The sequence below is a fragment of the Jaculus jaculus genome, chromosome 2 (genome assembly GCF_020740685.1).
Source record: "Jaculus jaculus isolate mJacJac1 chromosome 2, mJacJac1.mat.Y.cur, whole genome shotgun sequence".
Classification (NCBI taxonomy): Eukaryota; Metazoa; Chordata; class Mammalia; order Rodentia; family Dipodidae; genus Jaculus; species Jaculus jaculus.
This window is the reverse complement of record NC_059103.1, coordinates 137,537,108-137,554,836: the sequence shown is the minus strand read 5'-3', so window position 1 is coordinate 137,554,836 and position 17,729 is coordinate 137,537,108. Positions and strand designations below refer to the sequence as shown.

General features: G+C 37.5%; 1 protein-coding gene across 2 annotated transcripts in view; it reads left to right on the top strand.

The window, feature by feature from the left end:
- The window catches only part of Arfgef1 (ADP ribosylation factor guanine nucleotide exchange factor 1), a 142,841-nt gene that overhangs the window by 88,993 nt on the left and 36,119 nt on the right, over positions 1-17,729 (top strand). For both annotated transcript variants that reach the window (XM_004653303.2, XM_045142827.1), the window contains exons 19-22: positions 3,208-3,359; positions 10,147-10,275; positions 11,332-11,490; positions 11,942-12,092. In XM_004653303.2, coding sequence (XP_004653360.1) covers positions 3,208-3,359; positions 10,147-10,275; positions 11,332-11,490; positions 11,942-12,092 — 591 coding nt within the window. The remainder of the gene's footprint in view (positions 1-3,207; positions 3,360-10,146; positions 10,276-11,331; positions 11,491-11,941; positions 12,093-17,729) is intronic.

Sequence of the window (17,729 nt, the reverse complement as noted above, 5' to 3'; positions counted from 1 at the left end):
TTCTTTCTGTGCCATATCCCTCTGCTCACACCAGTTCATTTCTACATAAAACAACTCTGCACAACTTCTCAGGACATGGGCATAACAGCAAGCTTTTCACACAAACTGCCTCTAGTCCAGTCCAGCAAAGCTCTTTGTCTCCCTCATAAGTGAAACCTCACAGTCCATAGTTCTTACTGCATTAGGTCTTTCAGCTCTGACCAAAATAGTCCATCAAGCTATACTTACAGCACTGCAAGGTATCTGTTAGGCAAAGGTTTCAAATCCTTCCACAATCCTCTTGAAAATCAGCTTCAAAAGGCCAAAGCCACACAGTCAGGTGTCAGCAATCCCACTCCTTGGTACCACTTGACTGTTGAAGTCAGGTTTGCATTGCTGGTAGAAGTCACCCAACCAAGAGCAGCTTGTGGGGAAAACAGGTTTATTTTGGCTTACAGGCTTGAGGGGAAGCTCCACAAGGAGAGGGGAAATGGATGGCATGAATAGAAGGTGGACATCACCCCCTGGCCCACATAAGGTGGACAACAGGAACAGGAGAGTGTGCCAAACACTGGTATGGGGAAACTGGCTATAATACTCATAAGTCTGCCCCCAACAATACACTGCCTCCAGGAGGCATTATTTTCTAAATTTTCATCAGCTGGGAACCTAGCATTCAGAACACCTAAGTTTGTGGGAACACTTGTTTATTTAGTAGTTTCTGTCAGCAAGATTCTGGATGTCAAAAAGATTGGTTAGACAGCCTATGGTGGTTTAAATTAGGTATCCCCCATTAACTCATGTGCTCTGAAAGCTTGATCCCCAGCTGATAGCATTTTGGGAGGTAGAAACTTAATGGAGGGAGGTGTATTACTGGGGGTGGGTCTTCATGGTTTATTAGCACTAGCTTGTCAGTATTAGTTCAGCTCATTCTCTTGCTGATGTTGTCCACCTGATGTAGGCCAGAAGGTGATGTCCAGCCTCTGTTCATGCCATGATTTCCCCTGCCATCTTGGAGCTTCCCCTTGAGACTATAAGCCAAAATAAAAACTTTCCTCTCATCAGCTGCTTTTGGTCAGGTGCTTTGTGCCAGCAATGAGAAGGTAACTGAAATACAGCCCCACTAGTCAGATTTCAATGCTTTAGTCTGCCTTTCTCATCATCTACAAGCAACATAATTGTTTTAATTTATCATTACACATAAATGGAATCTGGAGATACAGGTGACTAGAAGTAAGGAAGGGTAGCATGGGAGTTGGAAATGACTACATTAGACAGACTGTAGATTATAACACCACTGACTGAGTCCTAGGTCTAGTACCAACCCAACAAGAGGCCTGGCTTCACTTTAGACACTGTATTTTTAGACAATAGACATTAAGTTACAGCTAATATCTGGCCACAAGACATTCCTGGTCCTGTGATGATACTGGCTGAAGAATGTAACTAATTTAGGGCTGGAGAAGTGGCTTAGTGGTTAAGGCACTTGCCTGCAAAGCCAAAGGACCTAGGTTTTGTTCCCCAGGACCCATATAAGCCAGATGTATAAGGTGGCACATGTGTCTGGACTTTGTAGTGGCTAGAAGGCCCTGGCATGCCCATTCTTACTCATTCTCTCCCTCCCTCCCTCCCTCTCTCTCTCTCTCTCTTTCTGCCCCCCTCCATCCCTCCCCCGCCCTCTTTCTCAGGAAAAAAAAAAAAAAAAGAAACTAATTTAAAAAGAAAACCCTCAGGCTGGAGAGATGCTCAACAGTTAAAGGCTCTTGCTTATAAAACAAGCCTGGGTTCAGTTCCCCAGTACCCACATAAAGCCAGATGCACAGAGTGGCAAATGTGTCTGGAGTTCTCTCACAGCAACAGCAGTCCCTAGCGTACCCATACTCTTTTTCTTTCTCTTTCAAATAAAAATATTAAAAAGAAAAAATCCTTACTTTTCTGAATAAGTATACTTGTAAATGAAATCTCAATTTGAAAAGACTGTGGTAGCAAAATTCTTTTGACAAAATAGCAGTAAAATATATACACATACATATACACACACACTTCTAAATGTTTCACAGTTATCATAACTGTGAACCAAGGGGTTATGGAAATAATGTTACTGAAATATAGTTGTCCTTACAGTTTATCCTTTGGACTATTCTAGGAGATTTTAGTAAATTCTCTCTTACTTTATAGATGAGGAAACAAAAGACCCAAGAGATTAGGAAAGATTATCAGAGCCTTTCTGAGGTAGTAATTTCTAAGTCTAATAATCCTAACCTTCCCTTCTACTCACTTCTATTTCTAGTTTCCAGTTAGCTATAATAATAACAATAATTTTTTTCTTGTTGCTTATAGATGATGAGTAGGCAGAAAAAAGAATTGAAGTATAGGTTGTGAAGACTTACTCAGTTCTTGCGGCTCCTAAAACCCAAAATGATAAAGTATCATAGCTAAATACTAACTTAAGGAAAATTGACTATTATTACACTCTGATATCAAATAGCACTTCACTTATACTGTGACTTCAGCTCTGAATAACACTAAGCACATTAATTAAGCCTTCAATTTTATACTTAAGTAAATATTCTCTGATTTAATTTTTTTTCTAATTGCCTGTATTACAATATCCTTGTATTTTTCTTTGCTCTCTTAATATATGGTGGTAGAAATCAGTGAAAAACCACTTCTGGGAAGAAGGTAGTGATATGCTAGAAAGATGAAACTACTTGGGGATGTTAGATTTATTTGTTTGCTTTGCTAACTCAGGAGATGTCATTCAAGTATATGTGGTACAATAATGCCATTGTCTTTACCTGTTATCTGCTGTTCTCCTATCTCATATTCAGGCAGTTTCTCAAATACTTTCATTTTAACAGTTGTATTTGTTCTCTTCCCAAATAAAATTGTTGAATATTTCTGTTGGTGTTTATTATATTTACAGTGCTGCACAATCACTACTTCTGTCTAGGTCCAAAGTATCTTAATATCTTAAAACTCTGAACTCATTAAGTAGTCATTCTCATCCCCTCTCTCTCTAGACCCTATTATGATTTGCCTGTCCTGGATATTTCATCTACAAAGAACCAACCAAGATGTGGCCTTTCCTGTCTGGCTTCTTAAAATAAAATAAAATAAAAATTACTTTTAATTTGTGTTAATTATATTTAATTAGTGTTATTTAATGGTACTCAAAAATAGCCTTTTAAGTTTTTATATTTTGAATGATATCATTTGTTATTTCAGATGTAGCCAGTGAAAAACAAAGAAGACTCCTGTATAACTTAGAAATGGAACAGATGGCCAAGACAGCTAAAGCACTCATGGAAGCCGTGAGCCATGTTCAGGCACCTTTTACAAGTGCAACACATTTGGAACATGTGAGGCCTATGTTTAAGGTTAGACTTATTTATACATTTATATCTCATTGTGCTTAGCATATTTTTTGTTTTTACTTTTGTTTTTTGAGGTAGGGTCTCTCTCTAGCCCAGGATAACCTGGAATTCACTATGTAGTCTGAGGCTAGCTTTGAATTCACAGTGTTCCTCCTCCTCTGCCTCCAAGTGCTAGGATTAAGAGGGTACAACACCACACCCAGCAGCATATATATATATTTTATCTTAAAAAATGTTTTATTTGAGAGGGAGAGATAATCAGGTAGAGAGAGACAGACAGAGAGAGAATGGGCACATCAGGGCCTCTAGTTACTGCAAATGACTCAAGATGCATGAGCCCCTTGTGACTTATGTGGGTCCTGGGGAATCAAACCTGGGTCCCTTGGCTTTGCAGACAAGCACCTTAAGTGCTAAGCCATCTCTCCAGCCTAATATTTTGTTTTAGTTTATGAAAACAGTAATAATACTGAGGAGATGGCTCAGCAGCTAAAGGTGCTTCCTTATTAAGCCTGCTAGCCCGGGTTTATTTATTTACACAGTGCCCACATAAAGCCAGATGCACAAAGTGGTGCATGCATCTGGAGTTTGCTTTCAGTGGCAAGAGGCCCTGGTGTGCCCATTTCTCTTAGTCCATCTTTCTCCATTCCTCAAATAAATAAATAAAATATTTTTAAAAACATAATAATAAATCATATTTGACCTAGAAGATTTAGCCAGATTATTAGGGGCTTAATCAATAGAAATTTTCTCATTACTAAAGAAAGGAAGAAGTATGCACTATAAGTCACTGATAGGAATATACTCTTAGGGGCTAGAAACAGAAAGATTTGGAGAATGTTCATTAACTCGTGACTTTTTCATTTATAAATGACTTATACCCCAGTCTTTTGAGTTCATTCAAACTTCAAAGTAGTGCTGAGGCTCATGTGCTCTTATAAGAGTGTAATTCAAGGTCTCATTCCAATGGCACATGAATGTGGGTAATGAAAGATGACTACAAGTATCCCCTGCTTCTTTTCATTTCTAAATTTTCTAATTTGAACCCCCCCCTTCATGATCTGTACATTAAAGAATTTCTTAAAAGTTGATGAAGAATTACAGAATAAAAGTGAGGAAGCTAGAGAGTGCACTAAAAGAATAATCGAGTATAGCTGTCCTTATGTTTTAGAATCATACAGAAAATACTGAGATACAAGAAAATTTTTCATTAAATAAATTTTATACAGTAGCTTCTTTTGTTTTAAATAATTCCATATCTTTAATTTGGTTGCCGTTTCAAGTGGAATTTTAGGAGCTTTCTTTTATTTTGGTTAAACAAAAGAATAAGAAAAAATTATTACTCTATATACTATTTTTTTTAACTTAAACAGTTATGATCATATCAGAAGTTTCTGCCTTCCTACTCCTCACATAAGTATTTTCTCCATTTCACCAAAGAATCTAGGTTCCAGATTAAATGTAGTTTATGTAAATATCTTCCATGCTAAAATTAAGGGTCTTTCCAAACCTCGAGGTTATTTCTACTGTGTCTCCTATCCAAACACTTTTATTTCTCTCTCATTATTGCAGTCATTTTGTAATAGCATCCTCATAGCTACTTTTATGTTCTTCTCATCCATTTGCAGTAACCAGGGTGATCTTTTGAAAATATACACTGAAATGCCACCTTTCTCCTTAAAGATTTCATTGCCTTTGAGTGATGCTGTGAAACCCAACACACCAAAAGAGTCTATAGAACTTCTGAGGTCTGTGTTTTTCCTGTCTTTCCAAATGCCATTGCTGGGCTGCTTCTGTCTTACTGTGGTATACTCAGTCACCTAGCATTCTTTTGGTTTTTCATGGCAGGGTCTTACTCTAGCCCAAGCTGACCTGGAATTTACTGTGTAATCTCAGGGTGATCTAAACTCACAGCAGTCCTCCTACCTCTGCCTCCCAAGTGCTGGGATTAAAGGTGTGTACCACTATACCCAGCTACATTCTTTCCATTTCTAGAATGTTTTATGTTCGGTTCTTTTCAGAGAACTCATACAAACTGTATCTTCTGTCTGGAATTCTTTTTCTTCTTTGAGTGGTTTCCAGCTTAAATGTTACCTTCTCAGAGAGATGTACCCCTGGTCCATTCATTTTAAATCAGGTTCGTTTTCATACTATACTATAGTTTTATTTTTTTTGTTCAAAATTTATATTAGTTGTTATGATTTGCATATATATGATATAGATGTATATGTACATATCTGTATATGTGTATATGCATACTTTTAAAATGCACACATTATTATTTTATGAGGCAAAGGCCTATGTCTGCTCACTTTCTCAATACCTACTGTAGTTCTTGGCTTCTGACTATTCAGTAAAAAGTACTGGTTGGGGGAAACTAGTGAAAGGTAAATTTCTAAATTTGTAGGTACCAAGGGATATAAACACATTTAAGAACTTTTCTGTATTGCCCAGTTGTATTCTACAGAGGCTTATATAGTTATGAGTAGATACTAGTTTCATTGTCCTCTGAGTATTATTATTTGATAAGAAAAATCAATGTCTTAATTATTATTTTTTTGTCTTAATGAAGATAAGCATTTTTCTCACTGATTTAAGAACTATTTGTATTTCTTCTGGTTAAAGTGTAACACAGATTTTTAAATTGAAGTGCTGTTTTCCTGTAATACAGTATGTATTTTTTACTTCCTGGGGTACTTCATAGTTCATGAACTCAGACCTCGATGTGTGTTCACATCATCTCTTAAAGGTAGTGTCATCTAGTATTATAGGTAACAATGATGGAGGTTCAAGAGACTAAATAAGTGGGATAGTGAAGCCCAAGAAGAACCCAGCATGGTTTATGTTCTTTTGTTTAGAGATGATAAGCTTTTAATTTTAAACTTTCTGAAACTTTAAAAGCAAACTTCCAAGCAATTTTATTTTCCTTAAAAATATGACACATTTCATAAACCTTTTAGAAAGACCAGTTGTTATTCTTTTTAAAAATATTTTAGGGCTGGAGAGATGGCTTAGCAGTTAAGCGCTTGCCTGTGAAGCTTAAGGACCCCGGTTCGAGGCTCGGTTCCCCAGGTCCCACGTTAGCCAAATGCACAAGGGGGTGCACGCGCCTGCAGTTCGTTTGCAGAGGCTGGAAGCCCTGGCGCGCCCATTCTCTCTCCCTCTATCTGTCTTTCTCTCTGTGTCTGTCGCTCTCAAATAAAAAATTTAAAAAAAAATTTTTTTTAAATCTTATTTTTATTTATTAACAGAGAAAGAGAGAGAGAGAGAGAAAGAGAGAATGGTAGCACCAGGGCCTCCATCCACTGCAAACGAACTCCAGATGTGATGTATGCGCCCCCTTATGCATGTGTCTAGCATAGGTCCTGAGGACTCAAACCTGTCTGTGTCCTTTGGCTTTGCAGGCAAATGCCTTAACCACTAAGCCATCCCTCCAGCCCCAGTTATATAGTACACTATAAAACATTCTTCATCTTAATAGCATTGTATACACATACTTTTGCTTCTTAGTAACTTAGTAAAATCAACACCCTCACCTCAAACATTTCAAAATTACATGGATTTTTTTTCTAGCTGCTTCTAGTAAACACTACATTCCTCAGCCCTTTGCTTTTTGAGATAGTGTCTCATTATATAACTTAGACAGACATTGAATTTAACAGTCTGAACTCATCCTCCCAAGTGAAAGGATCACAGATATGCATCACCACTTCTTGCTCAGGCTAAACTGTAATTAATTTTTGCTCTCTTCTATAATCTGTCATAAAGGTTTATTAAGCTAGTTTTAAAATGTTCCCAGTTAAGATGTAACTGCCTTAATATAAGACAGTTAACTGGGCTGGAGAAGATGGCTTAGTGGTTAAGGTGCCTGCCTGCAAAGCCAGAGGATCTTGGTTCTATTCCTTAGGACACATAAACCAGATGCACAAGGTGGCACATTCATCTGGAGTTCTTTTGCAGTGGCTAGAGGCCCTGGTGTGCCCAGTCTCTACCTCTTTTTCTCTATCTCAAATAAATAAATAAAATATATTTTTAAAAATTTTTTTAAAAAGTTAACTGTTCCCCCCCCCCCCAAAAAAGAAAAAAAACCAAGTGTGGTGGCACACACCTTTAATCCCAGCACTTGGATGACAAAGGTAGGAGGATCACAGTGAGTTCCAGACCACCCTGAGACAACAATGAATGCCAGCTCAGCCTGGGCTAGAGCAAAACTCTACTTCAAAAAACAAAACAAACAAAAGACCAAACAGGCTAAAAGGTATCTAGGGAGCAAGTTTTTAAAAAAGAAAAAAATTGTAATTTGTTATAAGAAAATGAGTAAAAGGATTCTTTGGAAATACAGAATCTGAATCATATTGCTGGGGTAAAACCTTTTAAAGAGAAAAAAAATGCTGAAGTGAATGATAACTGTTTATTTTTATTTTATAAGAAGTTAAACTCTAGAGCTTCTCACCCTCCCTTCCCCTTTCCCTGAGGGCCCTCCTCCCTGAAGCTGTTATTCACTGTGGGATCCATAAAACCTTTTTCTATGTGGTGTACTGTACCTCAGGATATTCCTACCTACTCTGGCTCTTACAGTCTTCCTACTCTTCCTTCTACAGTGTTCCCAAGCCACGGAGGACCTGTTAACAGTGTGACTTAGTGTTGAGTTTTCTGTGGCTCCTGAGTTTCTACTTTGATGGGTTTGGACTGGCTATGTTGTCTAATGCCATCTCCTTAGTGGTGGTGGTTAAGCTAGCAGTGAGAGTCATATTCATGTTTCTGCTTCCTCGGTAGTGTTTCCTTGGTCAAGGGTAATATGTGTACCTGGAACATATTGTGGTGGGCAGTGGCTGTCTTTTTTGGGGGGTGGGGTGGGAAGGATCTTGAATCTCTTTGTATTCTCTCTCTCTCTCTTTTTTTTTTTTTTCCTGAGGTAGGGTTTCACTCTACTCCAGACTGACCTATTCACTATGTAGTCTCAGGGTGGCCTCAAACTCACAGCAATCTTCCTGTCTCTGCCTCCTGAGTGCTGGGATTAAAGGCATGGTTGCCCAGCCTCTACCATCTCTTTTGAGAAGGGTATATTGTGGGGTTCTTTCCTCTGACTTCCCTCCTGTTAACAGTGGCATGGCTTTCATTTCACCATCTTGACCAGAAACATGACAAAAGTAATTTTTATAAATATTGATTGTTGTAAGTAATTTGTGGATGCTGTTCATAAAATATACCTAAGGTCATCTACTGCATCTTGCTTTTCTCCCTGGCAGCATAATAATATATTTTTTTTCTTTCTCTAAAACGTTTCTGGATCACTATACCAAGAGCCTCATTTTTTTATATTTAATGCATATATTTTTTTTTTTATTTACAACTTCTGTACTTAAACCATGATAATTCCCAGTCTGACCTGGAATTGATCTCAGGCAGGCCTCAAACTCACAGCAATCCTCCTATCTCAGCCTCCCGAGTGCTGGGATACTAAAGGTACATACCACCACACCCAGCCTTTTTTCATCTTAAAAACCCATTTCATATTTCACTAAGTGTTATAGCTCATTACATTAAAAATACAGTTTAGTTGTAGAGAAAAAATGAGCAAATCTGTTAATTCAAGTTTTTGCTAATACATATGATTACTGGAACAAAAGTATTTGTGGATTTTTGTAAATTGTAAACCATGATAATTCCCTTCCCTCCCCCACTTTCCCCTTCACAACTCTACTGCCCATTATATCTTCTCCCTCCCTCCATTAGTCTCTATTTTAGTTTAATGTCATCATCTTTTCCTCTTATTATGAGGAGTTCTTTTTTTGAGAATTTTCTATTTAGTTCCATAGCCCAATTTTTAACTGGGTTGTTTGATTTCTTACTGCTCTGCTTTTTGAATTCTTTGTTCTGGATGTTAATCTTCTGTCAGGTGTATAGCTGGCAAAGATTTTCTCCCATTCTGTAGGTTGTCTCTTTGCTCTACTCATAGTGTCCTTTGCTGTGCAAAAGCTTTGTAATTTCATGAGATCCCAGTGGTTGATTAGTGGTTTTATTTACTGAGCAACTGTGGTTATATTCAGAAATTCATTGCCTATACAATATGTTGAAGGGTTTCCTCTACATTTTCCTCTATCAGTTTCAAAGTTTCCAGTCTTATAATAAAGTTCCTGATCCATTTTGACTTGATTCTTGTACATAGAGAGAGACAAAGATTTATTTTCATCCTTCTACATATAGATATCTAGTTTTCCCAGCACCACTGTTGAAGAGGCTGCCTTTTCTCCAATGAGTATTTTTGGCATTTTTATCAAAAATCAGATGGCTGTACCTGCCTGGATTAACATCTGGGTCCTCTATTCTATTCCATTGATCTACATGTCTGTCTTTGTACCAGTACCATGCTGTTTTTGTTACTGTGGCTTTGTAATATAGTTTAACATCGGGTATGGTGATACCACAAGCCTTGTTTCTGTTGCTCAAAATTGCTTTGGCTATTAGAGGTTTTTTTGTGCTTCCAAACTAATTTTAGGATTTTTTTTTCTATTTCTGTGAAGAATACCATTGGAATTTTAATGAAGGTGGTGTTAAATGTGTAGATTACTTTTGGCAAGATTGCCATTTTCACAATATTAATTCTTCCAATCCAAGGACATGGGATGTCTTTCCATTTCCTAGTATCTTCTGCAATTTTCTTTTTATTAATCAGAACTTCTTAAATTTTGTATATTCTAAAAGCTTTGAGAAATAATGTAGTATTATCACAAAATGTGATCATTGCCATTGCTCAATAAAAATGATATTTTTAAATTTTTTATTTTTCTAGTTGGCCTGGACACCTTTTCTAGCAGCATTCAGTGTGGGTCTACAAGACTGTGATGATACAGAAGTAGCCTCTCTCTGCCTAGAAGGGATAAGATGCGCAATCAGAATTGCATGCATTTTCAGCATCCAGGTAGTAAAATCAATTTTTAGCCTGTCTGAAAAATATTAATTGCTTTTGCTACATTGTAGTTCATTGTACAATATTTTTGTCAATATGCCATTAAAAACCAATTTTCACTTTATGATGGACTTTAAAAATGTCTTAGTGAATTGAGAAATTATGATAGAAATAGAATTTTAAAGGTCTGTGCTGATCTTTCTAAAACTTACATTTTTGGTTAGGTTTTTTGCTCTGAGGAATATTACCTTTATAAAAACTCTTCTAAGACTGAGTTTTCATATATTAATTTGAGTACCTTACTTAAACACGTTTTATTAAATCATATATTCTATTTATATGTATTTATTTTAGATGACTTTATAACAAAAGCCTAAGAACTGGTTGTCTTTAAGAGAATCAAGTAGCTTGTACATACTTGTCTTGAACTTAATCCTTTTAGTAAGACCTTTATATACTTTGAGTATAAATTTTTGCCAGACTTCTCTCATCTTTTTATTTGTTTGTTTGTTTGTTTTATTTTAAGGTAAGGTCTTGCTCTAGCCCAGTCTGACCTGGAATTGATCTCAGGCAGGCCTCAAACTCACAGCAATCCTCCTATCTCAGCCTCCCGAGTGCTGGGATACTAAAGGTACATACCACCACACCCAGCCTTTTTTCATCTTAAAAACCCATTTCATATTTCACTAAGTGTTATAGCTCATTACATTAAAAATACAGTTTAGTTGTAGAGAAAAAAATAAGCAAATCTGTTAATTCAAGTTTTTGCTAATACATATGATTACTGGAACAAAAATATTTGTGGATTTTTGTAAATTTATAAGTTGATTTCTTAACTACTAAAATCTCAGCTTGAATTGATACTTTAATATTGCTTTTGGATTTAAGAACCTTATGGACTTTCCATATTATTTTAAAAAGGAATTTCTTGATTCTGCACATAATTTCTGACTTGTTAGTTGAAAACTTACCAAATGAGTAAAAAGTTTGCTAGCAGGAGCTACAGATCAGACAGTCTGCTGTATTTGTAACCATGTAAATAATTCTGTCTTTTCTTTTTTTTAATAGCTGGAAAGAGATGCATATGTCCAGGCACTAGCAAGATTTACCTTACTTACAGTAAGTTCTGGTATTACTGAAATGAAACAGAAGAATATCGACACAATAAAAACACTCATCACAGTGGCTCATACAGACGGAAATTATTTAGGAAATTCTTGGCATGAGGTACAAACATTTTTAACTTTGTAGCTTAGTTTCCTTTTCTCATTTATCAATTCATTTATATGAGAGAGGGAAAGAGGAGAGAATGGGCGCCCCAGGACCTCTAGCCACTTTAAACAAACTCCAGATGCATGTCCCACCATGTGCATCTGGCTTATGTGGATTCTAGGGAATTAAGCCTGGGTCCTTAGGCTTTACAGGCAAGTACCTTAACTGCTAAGCCATCTCTCCAGCTTTGCAGTTTAGTTTTTTAAATGATCTGATGCTAAGTATTCTGTGTTAAAGTGGGGGAAATTAATGTATTATGCTTAAAATAAGCATATTTAACTTTTAATAATTATTATTTTATATATGCTGTTATACAACAAATATGATCTGTGTTTAAATCCTAGCTACATTTATTTAAACATTTTTGAGGACTTTTTTAAGGTGAAATTTTCTTTTTGTACCTCAGATTCTCAAGTGCATCAGTCAGTTGGAGTTAGCACAACTTATAGGAACTGGAGTGAAGCCTCGATACATTTCAGGAACAGTGAGAGGCAGAGAAGGATCTCTCACTGGAACAAAAGATCAGGCTCCTGATGAATTTGTTGGTTTGGGGCTAGGTAAGACATTTTTAATATCTCTGTAGTGAAACATGTAGCATTTAAGATAAATGCCTAGGAAGGGAATAACTGGGTCTGTTGGTAGTTCTATATTCATCTTATTCAGGAATCTCCATATTGATTTCATAGTGGTTGTACAAGTTTGCATTCCCACCAGCAGTGAATGAGTGTTCATCTTTCCCCACATTCTCACCAACATTTGTTGTCATTTTGATGGGTAAATTAAGAGTGTTATTATTTAAGATTATAATTATAAGTTTCAATTTTATCCCTGCCATGATGGGGTATTTTTTTATGGAAAGTTTTCCTTTCACCATCTATTATGAGGGATACTTTTGCTAGGTATATTAATTTGGGTTGGAAGCCATCGTTTTTTAGACTTTGAAGTGTTCCATTGCCACTCCTGGTTTTCAGAGTTTCCACTGAGAATTCTGAGGTAATTCTGATGGGGCTGCCTTTGTATGTAGTGAGTTGTTTGTCTTGCTGCTTTTAGTACATACTCTTTGTTTCATAGTTGAGTTTTAACTATGATGTGCCTTGGACAGTTTCTTCTTTTGTCCTGTCTGGTGTTCTGTGAGCTTTTTGTATCTGGATGGGTTCCTCTTTTGTAAGATTGGGATTTTTTTTCAATAATTTTGTTGAATATGTTTTGTATGTTTCTAGACCTGGATTTCTTCCCCTCTGGTATACCCGTGATCTGGATGTTTGGTCATTTTAGGGTATTCCACAATTCCCTCATGTTCTGTTCACATGAATTTTTGAACTTAGCAATGTTTTTGGACTCCTGATCAATTTCTTCTGTCTTGTGTTTCAGGTAAGAGGTTCTGTCTTCCACATGAATGACTATGTTTGTGTGGGATCCTAGGGAGGTTTTTAAAAGCTCTATTTGATTTTTTGTTTTCTGTTGTGTTGTTTTATATCGTGTCCATCTCTCTTTTGAAGTATGATTTCAGATCGAGGTATGATTTTCTTGATGCTTCCTAGAATTCATTCTTGCATTTGATTGGGTCTTCATTAAGCTTATTCATCTGGTTATTAAGATCCTCTATTTGTTGACTCACCTTCAGTTCATTTATCTCTTTTTTGAGGTTTCTCTGGCTTTGTTCAATTAAGTTAAGCCTAGTGGCAAAAGCTGAGGGGCTGGGAAAATGGCTTAGTGGTTAAGGCGTTTGCCTGTGAAGCCTAAGGACCCTGGTTTGATTCCCCAGGACCCATGTTAGGCCAATGCACAAGGGGGCACATGTGTCTGAAGTTCATTTGCAGTGGCTGGAGGCCCTGGCGCACCCATTCTCTCTGCCCCTCCCCCCATAAAAATAAATAAAATTTTTTAAAAAATTGAACACTCTTTAAGACGATTGATTCTTCTCAATTTCATTTATGCAATTGTTAGTTTTTTTGATTTTTCCTTCCCATTAGCAATTCTCTTGATCAGGGTCATAGATCTTGTTTTGTTTTTATTGTAGGATTCAATTTCTCTTGTTTTCTTTATGATTTCATTGGAAGTTTCTATTGTGGGATGAGGCATTCTTTGTGGAGATCTGTTTTCTGACTTTCAAGTTTTTTTGTTATTGTAGTTTTTGTTTTTTGCATTGTTGTCTACCCATCTCAGGGTCAAAGTCTTATTTTATTGAGGAGGAAGCAAGTATTTATCCTTGTAGGATCTTCAGTGACTATTCTGGAAATGTGAACTGGATTGGAATAGGCTGTGGTTTAACCACAGATGCACAGATTGTGGAGATTGCAAGTATATACAAAGGTACCTGGGGAACTGAGAGGTGGGGAACTGGGAGCTCAGGCCTACTCACTTCAGTTGAGTGCACTCTTCAGCACAGGGGAACTAGTGGTTGGGCAACCAGGAGCTGGAGAGCTGGGGAGCCAGGGGCAAGAGGCCATCTCCCACATGGCCCGTGCACCCCTCTGACTCAGGGCAGCAGGGATTTGGGGGCCCAGGGACTGGTCAGTCAGGAAGCTGGGGCAAAAGACCTACTTCTGCAGTACATATGCAGGGTCTAGGCTTCCTCAAGCCATTATCAGGGCTACTAGCACCAGGGAACTGGGAGGTGGGGAAGGAATTGGGAGCTCTGGCCTACTTACTCCGTGTGTACACCTTCTGGAGCAGGGAATCCAGGAGTTGGGTACCCAGGGTCAGGTCAGTGAGGAAGGTGGAGCGAAAGGCCTACTGCTGCAGCAAGCATGCAAGATCCAGGACACCCCAAGTGCCCTCCTCCAGGACCCAGGGAACTGGGAGGTGGCAATGAATCTGGAGCTCTGGACTTTCTTACTCTCCTAAAAATTATTTTTAACTTCTGGATTACAAGTGATTTTATTGGGCAATGAAGTATAAATAAAGAAATGAGATAAATTCCTATTAATCTAGCATTACAAAGAAAAGACAACTAAGTAGGAAGATAGCCTTTTTTGGCTGATCTTTATTTCTTACTATATACAAGTTACTTTAACTGTTTTTTGGTTTTTGGTTTTTTGTTTGGTTGTTTTTTTTTTTTGGTTTTTTTTTTGGTTTTTCGAGGTAGGGTCTCACTCTAGCTCAGGCTGACCCTGGGTTTCACTATGTAGTCTCAGGGTGGCCTCGAACTCACAACAATCCTCCTACCTCTGTCTCCCAAGTGCTGGGATTAAACAGTTTTTTTTATTTTTGCAAACTAAAGTCATTACTATTTACTTGAAGTATTGTTAGGATTAAATAAGAGTATGTATGAATGGATATAGCACAGTGCACAGTGCCTGCTATAGTACAGATCTGGGAATATTCTCTAGCCACCCCTCCTACCACATCCAACCAGTATATCCAGAAGCAGGATCAGGAAAGAGTATATATGCCAAAGACCCAGTAGTATTTGCTTTTTAAGATTTTGTGCTCCATACTCGCATGCACAGACACATAACCACATGTGCATAAAATAATAATAATAAATTTAAAATAATGGAAAGATTAGTGTTTCAGAGAGCCAGAGCCTCAGAGGCCCCCAACACCTCATCACTGAAGCAGACCAAAATAGAACCCAACATAGCTCAGGGAAATTTTGTGGAAGAGGGGGCGGAAAGTGTCAGAGCCACATGTTGGGTCAGGATATGCAGAGACATTTATTGTACCAATAACTGGGCTAACTCCACAATGCACGACCCATATACCTCAACAAGGAGGGGCCACTGGGGAGGGGGTAGGTCATGGATGAGCCTAATAATGGTACCAAACTGCCTGTATTTGCTGAATAGAAAACTAATAAAAAAATTTAAAAAAAAGATTTTTGTGCTCTAACATTACATTCTGGGCATTTTTTTTTTAATCTTTGAGTAATTTCTGTTGTTGCTAACAGTAAAAGTTCTTAGGAAATCTAAAGGAATTTCAAACTTAAAAAGGATCTGTGTGTTGGGTGTGGTGGCACATGCCTTTAATCCCAGAACTTGGGAGGCAGAGGTAGGATTGCCATGAGTTCGAGGCCACCCTGAGACTACAGAGTGATTTCTAGGTCAGCCTGAGCTACAGTGAGACCCTACCTCGAAAAAGCAAGTTAAAAAAAAAATGTGGAGGGGATCCATGGAGAGAGAAGCAGAGACGATCATGTTATGGCTTCAAGTTGGATTGAGGAGGAAAATTAATTCCTGGTGACTATCCAACTAATGTTAGTTATCCATACATTGTGCTTACAGTGATACCATAAATGAAGAATGTCAATGTGAGTTCTAGCTTGGGGAACCGAGTCCTAATATGGTTCAAGCAACTTCTAGAACTGCCTGAGTACCTATATGGTCACTTAGATAACCTGCATATCCAACTCCGAACTGTAATGACTACATGAGGTAGCTCAAAAAATGATAAAAATTAGTAAGCAAATCAAGTAAACATACATTGATGATTGAAGATCTTTGGAACGCCAAGGCCAAATGCTAGAGCTCAGTTTTGGCAGCAGGACTACAGAGTTGGGTTACACTAGAAATAAAACACCAGTGGAATATTTGAATCCAAAAATTTTAGTCAAGAGAAATAATGATCACATTTGCTAATATTTATTACATTGTACTTGACAATTAACAGTGCTGTTTAATACTTGGAGTTCAAAGATAGAGGCTGGCCTACCTTTCCCATTCATTATAAAATGGGATTATTTGAAGATATATACACATCAGCCCGCTAAATGAAATACTTTTTTAAGTTTCCAGGCCATTCAAGAAACTCAGTAACTCCCCTTCTTCTGTAACTAATGATTCCCTCACATTCCTTATTAATATCCTCTATCTTATTATGTAGTACAGTCTTGCCTCAAGCTTGTCATCCCGAGTGCTGAGATTACAGAAATGAGCCTCCATGTTTGCCTTTTGTTTACTTTCTTATATACTTTTCTTTTGGATCAGCTTCACTCACTTTGGTTCACCAAGCTCTCATTTTGGAGTCTGTACTCCTGAGAAAACCATTCTGTTGACTTAGGCTCTTTTGTGTTGAGGTTTCCCTTTGGGCTGTCTTATTAGTTCGTAGCTAGCCTGTGTAGTTGTCTACCCTGATTGTCTTGTCCACATACTCAAATAGCAGATGTTTCGTTGAGCAAGATGCTCAACTTAGCACTTAAGTTAAGAAAGGATATGGTACACAGACAGTTGAGCCATTTTTCTCTATACCTAGTATATGTGCACCAAGTATTACATTTAACCACATTGACTGCATTGAATATGGTCATTCTTTGGTATCTGTAGGAGTTGATTACAGGACTCCTGGGGGTACTCAAATCCATCATGGAAGGAAGGTATAGTATTTCTATATAACAGACACAGATCTTAAGTCAACTCTAAACTACATATAATATCAAATAAAATACAAATTCTATGCAAGTGGCTGTTTTACTATATTGTTTAAGGAATAATGACACAAAATGTCTATACATGCTACAGGTGCTGTTTTCCTCCAAATAATTTTGATTCTCACTTAACTGAATCCATGAATGAAGAACCCATGAATATGGAGGGCTCATTGTATATATCTATGAAAAAGTTTATACTGGCATTGTTTTTAGAAACATGAAAATGAAAATTAAAATTACTAAGAATACATAGAATACATTCAAGTGGTAAAATGCTTGCCCTGGAAATGCGAGAACTGAGTTTAATCCCCAAAACCCACACTATGAAATAAAAAATAAGCCTGGCATGGTGGCACATGCTTACAACCTAAATCCCAACACTGGGGAGGTTGAGATAAGTAGATCCCTGGTATTCATTGACCAATTAATCTAGCCTAATTAGGCAAGTTCCAGGACAAGAGACCTTGTTTCAAAAAAGGTGGATGACTGAAGGGATGAAACCTGAGAGTAATCTTTGACTTCATATATATCCATATGTTTACCTGAACATACTTGAACATGCACACAAAGTACATAGGGGGCTGGAACTGTATCTCAATGGGAGTGCACCTGCTTAGCATGCATGAGACCCTGAATTCAATCCCTACCACTGCATCAGGGAAAACCAGTTAGGGATGTATGCCTAAGATCCCAGTATTTGTGAAGCTTAGCCAGGTAATTGAGAATTCTAACCAGTCTGAGCTACATATTGAGACTATCTGAGAGAAAGAATGGGGAGGGAGAGAAAGAAGGAGAGATAAAAGACACAGCCTGTAATTTTAATTAT